The 17620-nt window shown below is 41.1% G+C and overlaps 1 protein-coding gene across 1 annotated transcript in view; it reads right to left on the reverse strand.

Annotated features, from left to right (window-relative positions):
- The window catches only part of Msh6 (DNA mismatch repair protein Msh6), a 196423-nt gene that overhangs the window by 152411 nt on the left and 26392 nt on the right, over positions 1–17620 (reverse strand). The window contains exons 4-6 of the mRNA XM_067143707.2: positions 16531–16623; positions 12195–12298; positions 7338–7649 (exon numbers count right to left, since the gene is read on the reverse strand). Of these exons, the coding sequence (XP_066999808.2) occupies positions 7338–7649; positions 12195–12298; positions 16531–16623 (509 nt within the window). The remainder of the gene's footprint in view (positions 1–7337; positions 7650–12194; positions 12299–16530; positions 16624–17620) is intronic.

The raw sequence follows: 17620 nt of genomic DNA on the forward strand, positions 1-17620 counted from the left end.
GGTTCTATTTTTCTCTTTATTTGGTGCGCGCCCTGATCTTTTTCGACCTGGGCGTCGCCATGTTGATTTATTTTTGTTCCTTGGCCGCACGATGGCCCGTCTTTATCTGATTGATCCATCCTGTGTATCTTTTTCTCTTTGCCCGCTGGGGTTATTCTTTTCTGGTCTACCCTTTTTTGGGTGTGTGCGCTCCTTGGTGTGTGGGGGATCCTAATGAAAGAAGATCATAGTATTGTTTAAAAAAAAAAAAAAAAAAAAGAGAGAACGGATAAGAAGTAGGGGGTGGAATGAATAAGGTACTCCCGATTTGTAATCATGTATTGACCCTCATTAGTTATTCTTCTCGCAATTGTTATATGCAAAATCTTCGTGAGTAAAAATGCTAAGATCCCTTGCGTAATTCTGCAACTGTGCATGTACATATTGATGAGATATGGATATCACGATTAATTGTCATTGGTGTTAACCCATATACGTATGTATCACCCTATTATATCTTATGTTTTCTTTTTCAATTAATTCTTTAATTAACGTTGCTTTTCAATAAACATTCATTTATCACTTATTCGGGTTTCGACTCTTAGTAGTGTTAGTTTATGCTAAAACTAATTAGGTGAATAACATTTCCAGTTCAGGGCAGATTTATACGCCCTTCTTGATCGTGATTCACGTGCAGTTTCCTCTTGAGGGAGGGTGTGGCTCAGCACACAAAGATGAACTTGTTGGCATTTCTCTTTGACTGGGGGAAGGGTCCTACATAATCAATATACAGGCGTTCCATGGGGCGCGACGCTTGATGCGAAGACAGAAGGCCTACCTTGGTGGACATAGTGGGTTTACTAAGCAAACAAGGTTTACAAGCTTTTACTAGTTCACGGATTTCACCGTCCATACCCTTCCAGATGAACCTTTCACGAATCTTTTCACGAGTTTTAAAGATTCCAAGATGCCCCCCTAATGGGGTTTCATGATAGTACTTGAAGATCATAGGTACAAGAACAGCTGGAACAACAACTTTCATCATCTTATCCTGCCTCGAAGGGCAACATAGAACACCATTCCTCAGAACATAAGGGACCACACGTTCCCCAGAAGAAAGGGTTTCCATTATCGGAGCCAGCGTCGGATCTTCACGTTGGTATCTCTCGATATCCCTAAAAAGCATGGGGGCATCTGTTAAGATGGCATTAACATCAGATAACATGGACTCGGGAGGAGATGAACTATCGACCGGTTCATGGTTCTCAATGTCGTTGGAAAACATACGGCTGAGTCCATCAGCGACAACATTTTCGGTACCTCGGATATGCCTGACATCGAATTGGAAGGCAGAAATACGGATGGCCCAACGGGCTATACGACCAGTACGACGCGGCCTACCTAAGACCCAGCTTAAGGCTTGATTATCTGTCTCCAGGTCGAATTTGACATGTTCCAGATAGAGACGGAACTTCTCTAAGGCGAATAAGACTGCCAAACCTTTGAGCTCATATATGGAGTATTTTGCTTCTTGAGCCGATAGAGTCCTAGATGCATAGGCGATGGGTCGCCTCCCTAGTTCAGTCTCTTGAAGAAGGACTGCAGCTACTGCTGACGACGACGCGTCCGTTTGGACGATGAATTTCTTTGAGAAATCAGGCATAGCAAGGACAGGGGCATTACAGAGAGCTAATTTAAGATCTTCAAAAGCGGCTTGTTGAGAAGGACCCCACTCGAATTTGATGCCTTTCCTACGAAGAAGGTTCAAGGGCGCCGCTCTATTAGCGAAGTTAGGAATAAACTTCCTGAAGAAATTCACCATACCAATGAACCTGGCGATACCTTTAACGTCCTTAGGAGGTTTAAAATCACGGATGGCCTGTGTTCTGGAATGATCGACGGCAACACCATCAGGTGACACACAATATGCCCTAGGAATGACATAGAGGGCTTAGCAAAGGCAACCTTGGACAACTTGACAGTTAACCCAGCCTTACGAAGGCGATCGAGAACTTCTCGCAGATGATCTAGATGTTCTTCAAAAGTTTCTGAAAATACGACGACATCATCCAAGTAGTGATATAAGTACTCAAATTTGATGTCGGAGAAGACCCTATCTAGTAGCCTAGTGAGTACAGCTGCTCCCGTGGGGAGCCCGAAAGGCACGCGGTTGTATTCATACAAGTTCCAGTCCGTGGCAAACGCTGTAAGATGTTTAGACTCTTCGGCAAGGGGAATTTGATTATAGGCCTGATTCAAGTCCAAGATAGTAAAGAACTTGGCCTTACGAAACCATGAAAAACAAGAATGAAGGTCAGGAAGGGGCACAGATTGTAACACCACCTTCCGATTGAGAGCCCTATAATCAATGACAGGCCTGAAGCCTCCTTGGGGTTTCGGGACTAGAAAAATAGGTGACGAATACGCCGACTTAGAGGCCCTAATAATACCGTCCTTCAACATCTGATCGATGATTTCTTTCAGAGCCTTCATTTTAGGTGGAGAAAACCTATAAGGTGGAAAACGGACAGGAATCGAATCCGTGACCTCGATTTTGTATTCAATAAGGTCAGTAACACCAAGAGTATCAGAGAACACCTCTGGAAATGACTGACATAATTTACGAATACTATCAGCCTGCTCCTCAGGTAGATGTCTAAGGTCTAACAACATCTCATCCTGGGTAGGCGAAATAGATGAGCATGATACAGAATTACACTTTAACAAGGGAATTTTACAATTGAACGCAAATTTGAATGTGCACGACTTACTCTGAAGATCGAGCACAAGACCAGTGTGAGAAATAAAGTCCGCTCCCAGTATGATGGGGCAAGACAAATGCTTAGCCACAAACAGTTTGGTTTTCCATGTAAATTTAAAAATACGAATTTTGACCTGTACGGAACCTAGAATTTCTAATGGAGATGAATTAGCCGAAACATATTGAACAGGAGATGAGACATAGTCAGGTAGTTTACAAACAGATTTCAATTTAGAATACCATTCAGCCAAAATAATCGAACAAACACTGCCTGAATCTAAGAGAGCTGTTACAGGTTCATTATTTAACTCAATCTTAAGAAAAGGAACCGGTGCGGGGGTATCCGCCGCAATCCTAAGACACTCCTTGGGGCATTCAAGGGATGGATTTGAAGATTGAAATTTCCCTGATTTTTCGATCTGTTTACCCGGGGCTGAGTCTCGGGAAGATGGATTAATCGACTCAGCCGAAGGCACTAGTCACTTTATATTGTTGTTGGAAGTTGCACCAGAAGTTGAGCAGGAGGGGGTGCTATTCGAATGGGGACAATTCTTGGCAATATGTGAGAAAGCCCCACATTTAAAACAGCCTTGTGATGAACCAGCTCCATTCCTTGTCACACTAGATTTGAGCAATGGGCACTTGTTCCGAAGGTGGTCAGGCGACCCGAAAGCATAGCATTTACGGGGTGTGACTGATCGGCGAGGTGGAGGCCGAGTATTACTAAAAGAAGGCGGGGGTTCTTTCGCGACACACAATGAATCGGCGTATCTAACTCCTTCCGCTGAGACGGCCAATGCCTCAAGTTCAGAGAAGGTTTGCGGGCACGCCGCGAAACACAAATATGACCTATAGGATGGTGAAATGCCTTCCACAATGGCTTGTACAATCTGGTCCTCCGGAAAGTGAAGAGCAAACACCCTAGTATAGAATTTAATATCTTGGATGAAGTCAGCCAAGTTTTCATCCAAACGCTGTACACGATAATAGTACTTCTGAATAAGGGAGGACCTTGCCCTAGCCGGGATGAAGTTAGCTAGCAAGTGGGCGTGGAAGTCTTCAATTGATGATTGCTCGGCAATGGCTCTAACTATTTTGTCTGAGAGAATACCTACTGCATAGGGATAGATGATTTGCAAAATCTGACATGGGAAAAGAGAAAACACAAGGGCATGATCCTGAAATTCAACTAGAAATCTTAAAAATGAAATTACTTCACTGGTGGTATTAACTGAAAACTTAGAGATACCCCTGAGCAACATTGCCAATGGATGGGGCAAACTACTGAACCCAGGTGACATAGTCGGTAAAGGTTTAAGTGGCAAAGAAGTTAATTCAGAACGTACATTAGTCAATGAGTTACGACGTTCAGACTCGTTGTCTAATGGGGCAGAGATAGTTTGAGCAGCAACGGTTATCCTATTGACTTCTCCCTTAGGAGGCTCTTCCTCGCTCCCAGCATTCCTCGTGGCGGGTTGATCAGTTTTGGGAGGAACTTCCCCAGTTAACAATTGAGTGACCTTGCTAGATAATTCAGAAATATTTTCAAGCAGCGTACTAGCTTCCTTCTTCTGAACGTCATTCAACTTTAGAGACAACAGATCGTTAACTCTATTTGAAAAATGAAACAGCCTAGCTTGCACACGCTTAATTTGATTAGGAGAAGGATCATTTTCATCAAAAAAACTAACTACAGAAGCTAGCCCAGTAGTATTCTCCGTGATCGTGGAAAGAGAGTCGTCAATTTCTTTCTCTCCCAAATTGGGGATGGAAATGGGCAAATCTAGGGACTCTCTAAGCTTGTTTGTGTCTACTGCAACCGTGCCTCCAGATTGTACATTTCTGATAGTTAACTCATAGATCAACTCCTCCTTGCGCAAATAGTTAAGATGGAGAACATCGCGAGGGCCGGGCATGGTGACAGAACAATTTTGAAAACCTCAAAAATTCCAGCAACTGAGAAAATGGTTAGAGTTCGGAACAGAACAATATTTAGCCGTCAAAGGGGCTAAAATGAGACCCATTCAACCACGCTCTGCTACCACTTGTTACGGAGATTTCCGTGGTAGGTAGAGGTGAAAGAAGGTGCGGGTGTGAATAGGTCTCCAACTACGGAATTAAAGTTAAATGTAAAATTTAACAAGGTTATATTTTCTTTCCAAAATTCAGAAATAACAAGAATGGCAGGTACGGAGTAGCAAGACAACAAAGTACAATTACAGTATTTACAGGATTTGGGCTTCGAGCCCTGAAAACACAATTCTTGAGCAACTAGCCCAACTTTACGATATACAAATTTCAACAACGGGGCAGAAGACCCCAATCAAACCCTGGAGCACTTGCTCGAAATTACACCGTAAAGCCTCCTCGAGGCATACAAGACTCAGTTTCCGGAAAAGAGCCACTCGCTCTCAAATTTAAGCCTCTCCCAGGCCACACCAAACTCCACCTTCAAGCTGTCCTCAACGGACATAAACACAGGGGTTAAATACCCAATCTACTGAGGCCTATTAAGTGAGAAAAGGTTAATTATATGGCCTCTAAAATACCAACTTGAAAGGAGGCTCTCCGCACTCCTAATACACTTTATTTAAAACCTACTTGGCACTAGGCCGTTAATGCAAGGGCTAATCCCATACTACAGAGGTGACTTCAGAAAAGAACAATTTACATTATATTAACGAAGAATAGGTTGAGAAAAATAAGTTCACCTCAAAACAATATGATTGGGAGCTCGAGAGGGTTAAGCACTCTCTATCCCGATATGCAGTTTAAAAGATGAAATAGATACAAGTTTCTTTATATTTTAAGGAAGGTTACATAATGGAAAAAGCTTCGGACCCGCCCCGAGAGTTAAACTGCTGAGCTAGCAAAGAAAGAAGTTATTAATTGGCCATTACCTTGTTGTTGACCGCTGCCGAAGAAAGAGGCGCTTCCCGCCCCCTGCTATGTACTTTACCCACTGAAAGATGGAACAGAAGTGGCGCACAGACCCTAAAATCAGCAGTTTATATACTCTCGCGGAAGGTTCTAGGCGTTAGGGGAATGAGAACACCCGCCCACAATCACTTTATTGGAGAATAAAGAGAAACCCCTACACAAGATGAAGAAGAAAGACATTATTGGTGGAAAATTAATTTCAGAAATTCGGGATTGGCTAGGGGTAATATTGCCAACTTAACCAATGACTGAAAGAAATTTAACAAAGAACAAACTTTTGAAATAAAATTTTCTCCAAAGAACAGTTCTTTTTCTTCGCACTAGGGTGCACTATTGTAGTTCTTCAGTAGTGTCCTCTAGAAGAGAAAGTTCACACTTCTTACTTCAAGCAAAACAAAAACACATCAAAAATGACACAGTTCTAAAACTCCAAAATTTACAGGTAGTGACATCTTCTGAGAAAGTAGAAAATTAATACCGTCAATAAAGTTCAGACTTCCTCCAGCAGAGGAGTTTCAACTGGCGCACCTTTTGAATTAGCGGCGTGGAGGTGTACCGCCCGGTACAGTATCGATAAATAAAACAACCAAAGTTTTATAGAACTAAATTTCCGACCATTTATGTCTTATACATTTTTACCGTACCGGCTATGATAACACAGATATTCGTGAATTTGTATTTTTGTTGCTAAGTCCATAACAACGCCGAGTCACGAGAAAATGGTTAGACAGAATTTAATGAAAATCAGTATATAGAGTCGAGGAATAAGAAACTACAGTCTAAGCTATAAACAATTTTATTCACCCTGGATGAAATTGTAGTTTAGGGGAAGGCACCTAAATTTTAATTTTCTAATACCTATGTTTTTGGTCGTATCGAAAAGTGCTAGATAACAAAAGTTACAGAGAATACAATTTCCGATCATTTATGTTTTATTCATTTTTACTGTACCGACTATGATGAGTGGTATTTCAGAGTCAGAAGAAAGCTAAATGTGACGACCTACAATATCGAAAGCGCATAACATTGATCAACAATAACATTACATTGACCATTGTTTGTTGTAATGTTATTTGTCTCTTATGCTGCCTCTCAACTCTGATAGATGGAATTAATGCTGCGTACCGAGTACAAAAGCCTGACTGAATATTGGTGGGAAATAGCTGGGGAGTTAGACAACTTTCTTCTCTAGCATGCCATTTCTCCGGTTCATACTTTTTCTGATACAGCTGGTACGTAATACAATGGACTTCCCCGTCGTGTTTCTAGGGTAACGTTAAAAGCTATGCAATTTAATACAATCGTGTTTACAACGTGTACACTAGAATTCCGTAGCCCATCAGCTAGTCAAGAATGAAGTGGTATGGGAACATACAGAGAATGAATGAGGAAAATTTTGCAAGAAATCAGCTTTATATCCCATATCAAATCTTATTTACATTAAATGAATAAAAGTAAACTTCCACCTGTTTGATATGAGAATGGAAGGAAGGAGACCTAGAGAAAGGCTACGGCACAGACGGCTGCAAGGACTTCAGGAGGGTATGTAGGCCCAAGGACTCGAATGGAAACAGAAGATAATGGAGGGGCATACACGGCTGGTAACTGTTGAAGATAATGATGATTATGGTTACAAAATAAATAAAATTATACTCACAGGAGTCAAATTCTTTTTAAAATCCTCTGGTACATAAAGAGTTTTGGGGTCATAGTCCGGATGATCAGGTGTTCTTCTCATTGCATCTCTAATTTTTACAGGATTTAAGAAATCCAACTTAAGGTGGGTCCAAGACTCATGTCCTCCACTGCCTAAAGCATCAGTAGCCGTAACTTCTTTGGGCTCCGGGGTTGCAGGAAACATTGACAATTTAGCTTTGGTAGCTGGGCTCACTTGATGACTTGGTGTTGACGGAGACTTTCCAGAAGGCGTCTTCGTAGGCTTAGCCCTTCTGTCCCGTTTCTGTTTCTTCTGAAAGATCCAAGGAATGTCATCACAATATTACTATTGGTCAGAGAGAGAGAGAAGGAACACATATATATAGCACTGGGCACGTAAGGCTGTACACTGAAAAAGCAAATATCGCCACCCTATTTTCTTTTTTTTAATGGCTCATCACTGCTGCCAACTTGACTAGTTACATATTGAAATCATGAGACAACCTTCAGCAAACTAACCCCAATATAAGTAACAAGAAAATATGCTGGGCTGAGTGGCTCAGGCTGTTGAGGCGCTGGCCTTCTGACTCCAACTTGGCAGGTTCGATCCTGGCTCAGTCCAGTGGTACTTGAAGGTGCTCAAATATGTCAGCTTCGTGTTGGTACATTTACTGGCACGTAAAAGAACTCCTGCAGGACTACATTCTGGCACCTTGGCGTTTTCGAAAACTGTAAAAGTAGTTAGTGGGACGTCAATAATGAAGGTTCCTCTGCCTGCAGTACCCACTGGGTAGATTGAGCAGCCCATTAGTTGCTGTTGCCAGACTCAAACCCGGGAAAAGGACGAGGGTTGGCTCAATGCCGTGAAGTATTAGCCAAAGAACATCTTGAGGAAACCTCTAAGGCTCAATACCTTAGTTGTAATCTTCTCACAACTTCATTATCACTTCAATGGATCACATCCAAAGTTGTAGCTCATGACCTAGTCCCACCACGTGATACCTCAACAATCAACTATGGAAAGTCTTCAAAGGAATATTCCACCATCTGAATTACATGGTCAGAGAAGGCAGTACTCGGATATGGTGGGCAGCCACCTTGAAGATCCAATGCAGTTGGAGGCACTGAAATGCTCACATACAGACAAGATTACTGAACCTAAGTCAAAATTTAAACCAAACCTTCTACAAATTGGCAAATTAAAAGTGATAACTGATATAATGGACCAGCACAAGATTTTCATTATGGGATTACAGGAAATTAGAAAACATCGATCAGGACGCACTGGAATCTCAAGGGTACAGACTCTACAAAGATATACCAGGAAAGAGACTGACAAAAAATATTCCCCAGTTTGGAACAAGCTTTTTGTTTAGCCTTAAAATAATAAACTCTATACAAAAGTTCAAATCTCATTCCTCAAGGATCTCCACACTTACAATAAAGATAGCTAATAAAATTTATACTATAACTAGTTCACATCCTCTTACCAACGATAAGAACAACTCTTTAAAAGACTGTGTAGAGATACGAAACTATTGGGATTTACTTGACGATATCCTAAATAACATTCCTAGAAACCATGTTGAAATATTAATTGGAGATTTTAAAGCCCAAGTAAGAAGAGAACAAATATCGTGGAAGAGAACAAACAAAAATAGTCAAAAACTCACTGATCTTTGCATGAAAATGAAAACCTACAACCTGTTTTCCAGTCAGTGACCGGGTCAGGGATGGAATGAATGAAGCTCCCATCTTGCGGCGAGGACAGGAATTGTGCCAGCTGCCAAAGCCTGTCGCACTCCTCTGGGGCAATGATTAATGATGGCAGATGAAATGAAATGATAGTGGAGAGTGTTGCTGGAATGAAAGATGACAAAGAAAAACCAGAGTACCCGGACAAAAACATATCCCGCCTCTGCTTTGTACAGCACAAATGTCACATGGAGTGACCGGGATTTGAACCACGGAACCCAGCGGTGAGAGGCCGACGCGCTGCCGTCTCAGCCACGGAGGCACTGATCCTTGCAGGAATCATAGCCTAATATCAAAATCTACATATTTTAAGAGAAAACCACAAACTCAAAACATGGAAACATCCCAATTACACTAAAGGTGAATGGCAATTAGATCCTGTATTTATGGATAAATTATATCAGAAAGAAATTTATAATGTCAGAGTTTTTCCCAACTATCACAAGGCCTCCCTCTGGGCCTCTTACCAACAACATTTCTTTCATAGTATGCTCTTGGGGTCCTAATTGGAGCTAACCCTCTCATACGTCCATAACATCGTAATCTGCTTAATTCTAAGGTTTCCAACAGGCTCCTGTCCAATTCAAGATGTTGCTGAATACTTTCATACCTTATTTTGTCTCTCCTTGTCTTCTGAAGACATGACCGAAGAAACTTCATTTCAGTGGCCTGTAGGCGACTTTGTGCAGATCCCGTAAACGTTGCTGCTTTCAGTGCGTATGTTAGAATTGGTACAAGATATGTTTTGTGCAGCGTGAGCTTGCAAGCTTGGGGAAATAAGTCATCCCAAAGTAATTGACGAACGGAGTGCTAGAATTTTGATGCAGCTTGTATTCTATTGCCTATTTCTTGGTTTAAGGTATTGTCAGAGGAAACGAAGCTCCCTAAGTATTTGAAGTTATTGATGATGTCTATTCCTTCAGTTTGCACTCGCAGGTGGACTGCTTCAGGATTTTGGCTCATCACTAAACCAACAGTTTTAGTTCGGCTGATGATCGTTCCCATTCTTTCAAATTCTTCTTGCCAAAGATCTAGTTTAGCTTCTCTCTCACCCCACAGCATAACATCATCAGCATTTGTTGTCTGATCCTTCATTTTTACTGCTTTTGTAACCTCATCCATTATAGTAATGAAGAGAAGTGGTGATACGACAACTTCCTTATTGGACTCCACTCTTTGTCTCAAAACAGTCTGGCCTGCCTCCTCGAATTTGCACACAGCTCTTTGTCTCTCTACATAGTTGTTTTACTCGAGCTATAATCTCATTTGGCACTTCTTTACATCTCAGACGTTCCCATGTGTGCTTACGTGGTACATGATCAAATGCCTTCTCAATATCCGAGAATACAACTGTAACCGTTCTATTCTTGTCCCAACATTTTTCAAAGAGCATTCTTGTCGAAAAAATGACATTTAGCGTTGATCTGTTCGCTCTAAATCCATGTTGGTCTTCAAGATCAGGTTCAACAAATTTTCTGATTTTTCTCTCCAGGATGGTCTCATATATTTTTAACCCATGAGCTACAAAGGTTACGCCTGTGGAGTTGTTACACACAACAAGCCTATAAACCAAAAACGAAAATAGATCCCACACTGCTAATTAAAAATGAAAATTATCAAAAAGCAACAGAAAGAATTTAAATCACAGATAACAAAGATGACCTAGTCAGTAACCTTCAGCAAATTGCAGAAGAATTGGCCCCAATAAAGCCTTGTAAAAAACATCAGTGGTGGAATAATGAATGTGATGATATGATTGAGAAAAGACACAAAGTGTGGCTATTGCACCAGTCCCCAAAAATCTGAAGCATATTTTCAAAATTTAGTTGAACAGCAGAAACATACAACTAAAACCTTAAGAATAATAAAAAAGACAGTTTTTTAAAGAAACTCTGAAACTCAATTGAAGAGGAATTCAAAATATCACGTTATGGAATTATTACAAAATTTTAAATAAACATTTGACAAGATGGAAATGGTGAATTAGCTCACAACAATCATGACAATACACAAATCCTGCCTAAATATTTCAAAATGCTGCTAAATTGGGAAGAACCAACAGAATTCCTTCACTTAGATGTCAATACACCGATAACAACCTCAACAGAAGTGAACAGGAAAGAGACCACGAGGAAGACCCCGAAAGAGATGGACAGATTCAGCGTGGGAGTGCAGAGAGAAGAGGGGAGGAAAACCAGAAGATGTACTTAAATAAAAAGGAGAAGAGCGGTGGAGAGACAAGCAGCGATGGAGGTCTTTGATTCACAACCCGACCCGGGAAGCTGGAAATGGGAAATGAAGATGATGATGATTCACGTTAAATTCTTGGATCAGTGTCTCGCCTAGTACCTATGATGGTTTCCTTGAATTTAACCTGAGGCACTGATGTATTGGCATTCTTATGCGGAGAATTAATTTATGTATAAATGCAGCGTTGGACTGCACAATATGACACTTGTGCATTTACTATCACTAGTGAATTAAAGTAAATACCATGTGATGATGATGATGCTTGTTTAAAGGGGCCTAACATCGAGGTCATCGGCCCTAAATACCATGTATTTATACAAATATGTACCCGGGCTTATACAGTAGTCTTGTCAATCCGAAAATCTGGTCAACAGGAACAAAAGAGGAAGTAACAAATTTCATTTTAAAATAAAAATTTGTGGTAATAGTACAAAGTAGCGGGATAAAAACTATGTATAATTTTGCTTAGTTTGCTTTGCTTTAAACAATAATAAAACAGGGTACTTAAAAACACGTAGTAATTACTGTTCAGTACACATCTATTTTGAATGTTCGTAAGTCCGTAATTCCCTTTTGTTCTAAGATGTGAAGAGGGTATTCACACCGTACTCCATCTCTCAGCATTCACCTTACAGTCAAATTTTATGGTTAATCCAAAAATCCTGTAATCTGAATACGTCTTGGTCCCCACTACTTCGGATTAACAGGAATTAAATGGATTTACATGAATTTTAAGATCTTGAGTATTTTGACTGATTAGCCTTTCTAAACTTTTCCACAGGGGAAATCTTCAGTAATACAAAAACATTTTTCTTAAAATAATGATCGCCAACACAGATCCGTAATATCTTACCTTTGGAGAATCAGGAAGTTCTTCCTCGCTGACATCTCCCTCATCCTCAAGAGCCGAATCTACGCCAGAGCTGGCAGATTCTGATTCTACTTCTGCCTCCTCAACTAGAATAAGGAACATAAATACACTCAGTTTTCTTTGCTTTCAAAAATAATGAAAATACCATGTTAAAATAGTTTCATATATCTATATTCTAATATTCTGATGATCCCTCCAAGAGCCAAAACAAGTCCACTTTTCTTTCATAAATAATCTTTTTAGATTATATTATTGTGAATTGATTAGGCCCTTATACTGTTTTTTTTTTTCCTTAAGTTATATAGTCATTACGGACGAAAACGAGCATGGTTACTTGTAATATATCTTAAGAACTGAGTATTTTGACTGATTAGCTTATGTAAACATTTACAGAAAGGAACTCTGAAAAGAGATGTCGAATGAAAAAGAAGATGTCTAATGAAAAAGAAGAGGAAGAACTTTGTCATAACAAAGATTTTTAAAATTATCTAATAGCAGAAAAGAAATGGCACCTTATTGAAATGTAGCCATTTATCACTCAGCACAGACATCCTATTATTAATGCTCATTCCTTAGGTACTGCATGCAATACTCCTCACTTGCTATGAAACTCAAGGTTAATCAGTAAAGCACACTTCCAAGAAAACCTTCACAGACCTGAAAACTGTGTATCGGAAAACTTTTCCAGTCTCATGAGTTATGAAACGATTTGCATTTAAGTTCACCAGTATTCAGCAGAACCCATTTGATGTGAAAATGGAAGGAAATTCAGTAATTATAATGGAAAAAAATATGTAAATTTTGAACCTGAATCATCAGATTGTAAGGAAGCAATTCCACCTCTAGACCAAAAATGATTTTTTTTTTAATGGTTTGAACATCCTCACTACTGTATAAATGCAGATAGACATAGCCCAAGGCAGGAAACCTAAGTGCCTCCTTCCCTCCTTACTCCATTTTCTCACTCTACAAGTGAGATCTCGACGGCATTGAAGTGTTATTCATCTGCACAGTTATTATGACAGAATTTGTGTTATGGCTAAGAGGATGGGAGATTTCAGGATGGTGAGGATGCTCTCTGCGAAATAACGAAGTGCAGTTCTCCTACAAAGTTTACAGATTTAGTGTGTTGACCGAATGCAGTCCGCAAAGTTGTCCACTATTTGTAGTTATTTACAAAAAGATGGAAGGAAAAATAAGTGTGGTTGCTGAGTTGAACATAAAAATTAAGATTTCAAGAGCTAGCGAGAAGGTCAAGCTGTTAAGCAGATCATAACTGTGAAATCCTAAACAGGAAATGATTTATTAACATTGATGCTCTCACGGCCCGTACTTGTAGACATGATATCGGCTTATGCCATGTCAAGAAAACAAGGTGAGACTCTTTATGTTTCACAGAGAAGTTTGCTACGCGTCTTCAGAAGAAAATCTCGACTGTTCCCGAGGAAGTCTTCTACAATAATGAGGGTTTGTTTCACCGTTGGAGCTGTAGTGGAACGCTCGTTCGTCACCAGGTGGCTCACAGCGTTCCAAGTGGGAGTTGACGACAACATCAAGCTCCATACCGTGTGTGCACGAGGAGTACACAGAGGGCATCAGACAAATCAGGGACGAATGCCAATGAGTTTGTGACATGATGCAGAATTGATTGCACATTAATCCAAACACTGCTCGTGCATGACACTGGAAATGACGAGGCAATTAACCTGGAGACTTCTACCTCGCGATGTTTCTGGATACATCTAGTATACGGACAGTTCTGGAATGACTGGCAAGGTAAATAAGACAGGAGTCACTTGTCGGAGAGTTGGAGTTGTAGTTCAGTCGTGAGCTCAGTCGGTGATTGATGCCTACCGAGGACAGTGCTGAGAAGTGCCTGAACTGCCGTGATTGTCAGACTAGCGTGCGACAGCGTGGACTGACAGAGAACGTGAGACAGTGCAGCTGTGTGACGTGGAACCTTGAAGACTATTCTGTGTGTGAATGTAAGACTGTGTCTAGAGCTTCAGACATCGGGTCGGGGAATACAACTGGGGAGGATGACCAATACATCGCCCAGGCGGCCTCACCTGCTATGCTGAACAGGGGCCTTGCTGGGGGACGGGAAGATTGGAAGGGATAGACAAGGAAGAGGTAAGGAAGCGGCCATGGCCTAAGTTAGGTACCATCCCGGCATTTGCCTGGAGGAAAAGTGGGAAACCACGGAAAACCACTTCCAGGATGGCTGAGGTGGAAATCAAACCCACCTCTACTCAGTTGACCTCCCGAGGCTGAGTGGACCCCGTTCCAGCCCTCATACCACTTTTCAAATTTCGTGGCAGAGCCGGGAATCAAACCCGGGTCTCCGGGGGTGGCAGCTAATCACGCTAACCACTACACCACAGAGGCAGACTGCATCCTAAACTACGGGTATAAATTGAGTTCTCTGTAATTCTGAGTGTGTAATGTGTACCTTTAACACTTAGTAAAGAAATCTATTGTAGAAGCTACTAGTCGGATATTTAGTCATCTACTACCCCGCCAACTCGTTACAACTGGTGTCAAAATCGGGATCCACCGGTAGCAGTAATTTCGTAGTTAGTAATTTCTAGTGAATAGAAAAATGTGATACCGAACAGCTACAGGCTCTTCTCAATAACTTTAGTCACCAACGTAAAAGTAAACTCACATTAAGTCAAGATGAACTTCAAGAGTGAACTGAAATCCAAACATCAAGAACTTAAGGAACTCATAAGCAAAATTAAATCCAGCCAGGACTATATTAGATATGAACTTAGTGAAGTGAAGTCCGGCTCCATGGCTAAATGGTTAGTGTGCTGGCCTTTGGTCACAGGGGTCCCGGGTTCGATTCCCGGCAGGGTCGGGAATTTTAACCATCATTGGTTAATTTCTCTGGCATGAAGGCTGGGTGTATGTGTCGTTTTCATTTCATCCTCATCATGATGCACAGGTCGCCTATCGGCGTCAAATAAAAAGACATGCACCTGGTGAGCCGAACATGTCTTCAGACACTCCCGGCACTAAAAGCCATATGCCATTTCAATGAAGTGAAGGACTGGCAGTTTAAGTTAGAACAGGAAGTATGCTCTCTCAAAACAAAATTAAAAAGTGATATCATGCAGGACGTAAAGAAACAGTTTAAAGTAATAGCGCAGGTTACGAGTGCTGTGTGCCATGCTACGACAGGACCACTTCCTAGAGGACCTTCCAAACCCAATTTGAGATTGTATGCGGGCAAAACGGCGCTCATCGGAGGAGAGGGCTGTGCACCTAATCGCCAGACTTCATGGACAGGCAGCGGAGGTGTTAAAGAGCCTCCAGCCGGGAGCCGCTTATGAGGAGAATGTGGGAGCGCTCAACGGCTGATAAGGTGACCACCAGCCAGCAGTCACCTACCGAGTCCAGTTGAGGAAGAGGACCCAGCGCACTAATGAGACGTTGCAGGATGTGGAGCAGCTAGCCCACAAGGCTTTGGATGGACTGCCTCACGACCACATTCAGCGACGGGCTCCGTGACGCTGAAGTTCATCAAAGACTGATGTTCAGTGCGAAGCGTAACCTCAGGCAGGCCCTGACGTTATCCCTGAGGATGGAAGCAGTGAAGGGAACAGTTGCCCCTTCTCAGGCGAACGATGCACATCACCGCCAAGACACTGACGCTCTAAGGAAATCGCCTTTTGGAAGTGCGGCGAGCATGGACACCTGTCAAGGAACTGCTGTGTGCAGGCAGTCCCTGATCACGAGTAAGGGCTCGTCGGAGCGTCATTACTGTCCCCTTGTTTCACGCTATATGTGGTCACCAAGAGGAATGACAACAGCTTGATCGCCAATGGGTGGCTTAGCGACAAGTCATGCTGAGTCACGATAGACAGTGTCAGTTTTTAATACTGAAATCGACAAATTTTTTTTTTAAAACCAAATATAAGGCCACTAATCAACTGTCATCGACATTATCATCAGCTTCAGAAGAAGTCTTCAAATACTTGGGTTCTTACAAAATTCCAATCCAAACAAAGGTTTAAAATTGCATTATATCCAAGGTTGATGGCTAAGAAATGCTTTTCTTATGAGGAATGTGTTTGCACGTGACACTATAAACAAGGTGTCACCGAAATCATTGCTGCTATAACAATTATTAATTATTTAAGAACCTATTAACAAAGAATATATCGTAATACTTTCCAGAACACAAATCAGTCTTTAAAAATGTATTCTTCCTTATTGTCTCAAGGAGGTAGGTACTGATGGTAGTAAAAAGCTGCAAAAGGAGAAGTGGTACTTCAGTGAGAAATACTCATCATCTAGCAGCAAGTTGTACCTGGTTTATATTCATCCTCCGAGTCACTGGGTATAATAATTCGTCTTCTCTTCTTAGGAGGACTCTTGCTGTCAATGTTCTCTTTATCTGTGCCTGGAATAGAAAGAATACAATCAGCTATAACAATGGTAATTAGAGCAAAGAACGGGAACAACCTTTAGATATAATTTAAACATAAAACCAAGGTTGCCAACAATTACTTTCAATAAACAAATGTTTATGCTCAACTGCACTAATCTTGGTTTAAGTCTACACAAAACTGCAGTAAAACTCGTACCATGGTATATGCTAGTCGTAAAAGTTGTGCACTACACAGCTACTGCTTGATTACAATACCACGGTGTCCTAATGCTTCCTTTTCTCTGTATTATTATTGTACTCTGAAGCAATTCAGAAGGCAGTGATAATTTTGATGGTCACTTGTAATTAATTTATCCAACTGTTTATATTTGGTCCCAAAAAATCGGCTATCCTCATAATGGAAAGTAGAGACGATAACATATTCAAATGTCCAAGAGATTGTCGCCTTCATGAAAATTTTGTCCTGCAATTTAATTAAGAAATATAAAGCCATTATTTGGAACCAGTGGATGCACGAGGGCATGCATACACAGCGACTGGGCTCAGGACCACCTCAACCTTCTTATCAAACAGGAAACGGTATGTTCAGTATCTTGGGAGCTCTTCCATGCCAATTCTGGAATTCCCCAAGGCTCGAACCTGGAACCAATCATGTTCCTGATCTTCATAAATGATCTCCCTAAATGTGTAAAAAGTTCTAAATGTCTTCTGTTTGCTGGCGACTTTAAAATATTCCGAACAATTACTTCACAATATGACTGCTTGCTTCCGCACAGAGATCTTGATGATATTGTGCAACGGAGCCTTACAAACTAACTTAAAGAATCAAAATGTGTATCCATGTCAAGAAAGAATCAAATCATTTTCCCGTACACGTTGGGATTGAACATGCTAAGAGAAGTTAATGAAGTTAACGACCTGGAGGTTATGCTTCACGAGGGTGTTACTTTCACTTTGTACGTATGCAAAATAACATCGGAGGGATACCGAGCACAAGGATTTATCATCA

This window comes from Anabrus simplex, chromosome 3 (genome assembly GCF_040414725.1).
Source record: "Anabrus simplex isolate iqAnaSimp1 chromosome 3, ASM4041472v1, whole genome shotgun sequence".
NCBI lineage: Eukaryota > Metazoa > Arthropoda > Insecta > Orthoptera > Tettigoniidae > Anabrus > Anabrus simplex.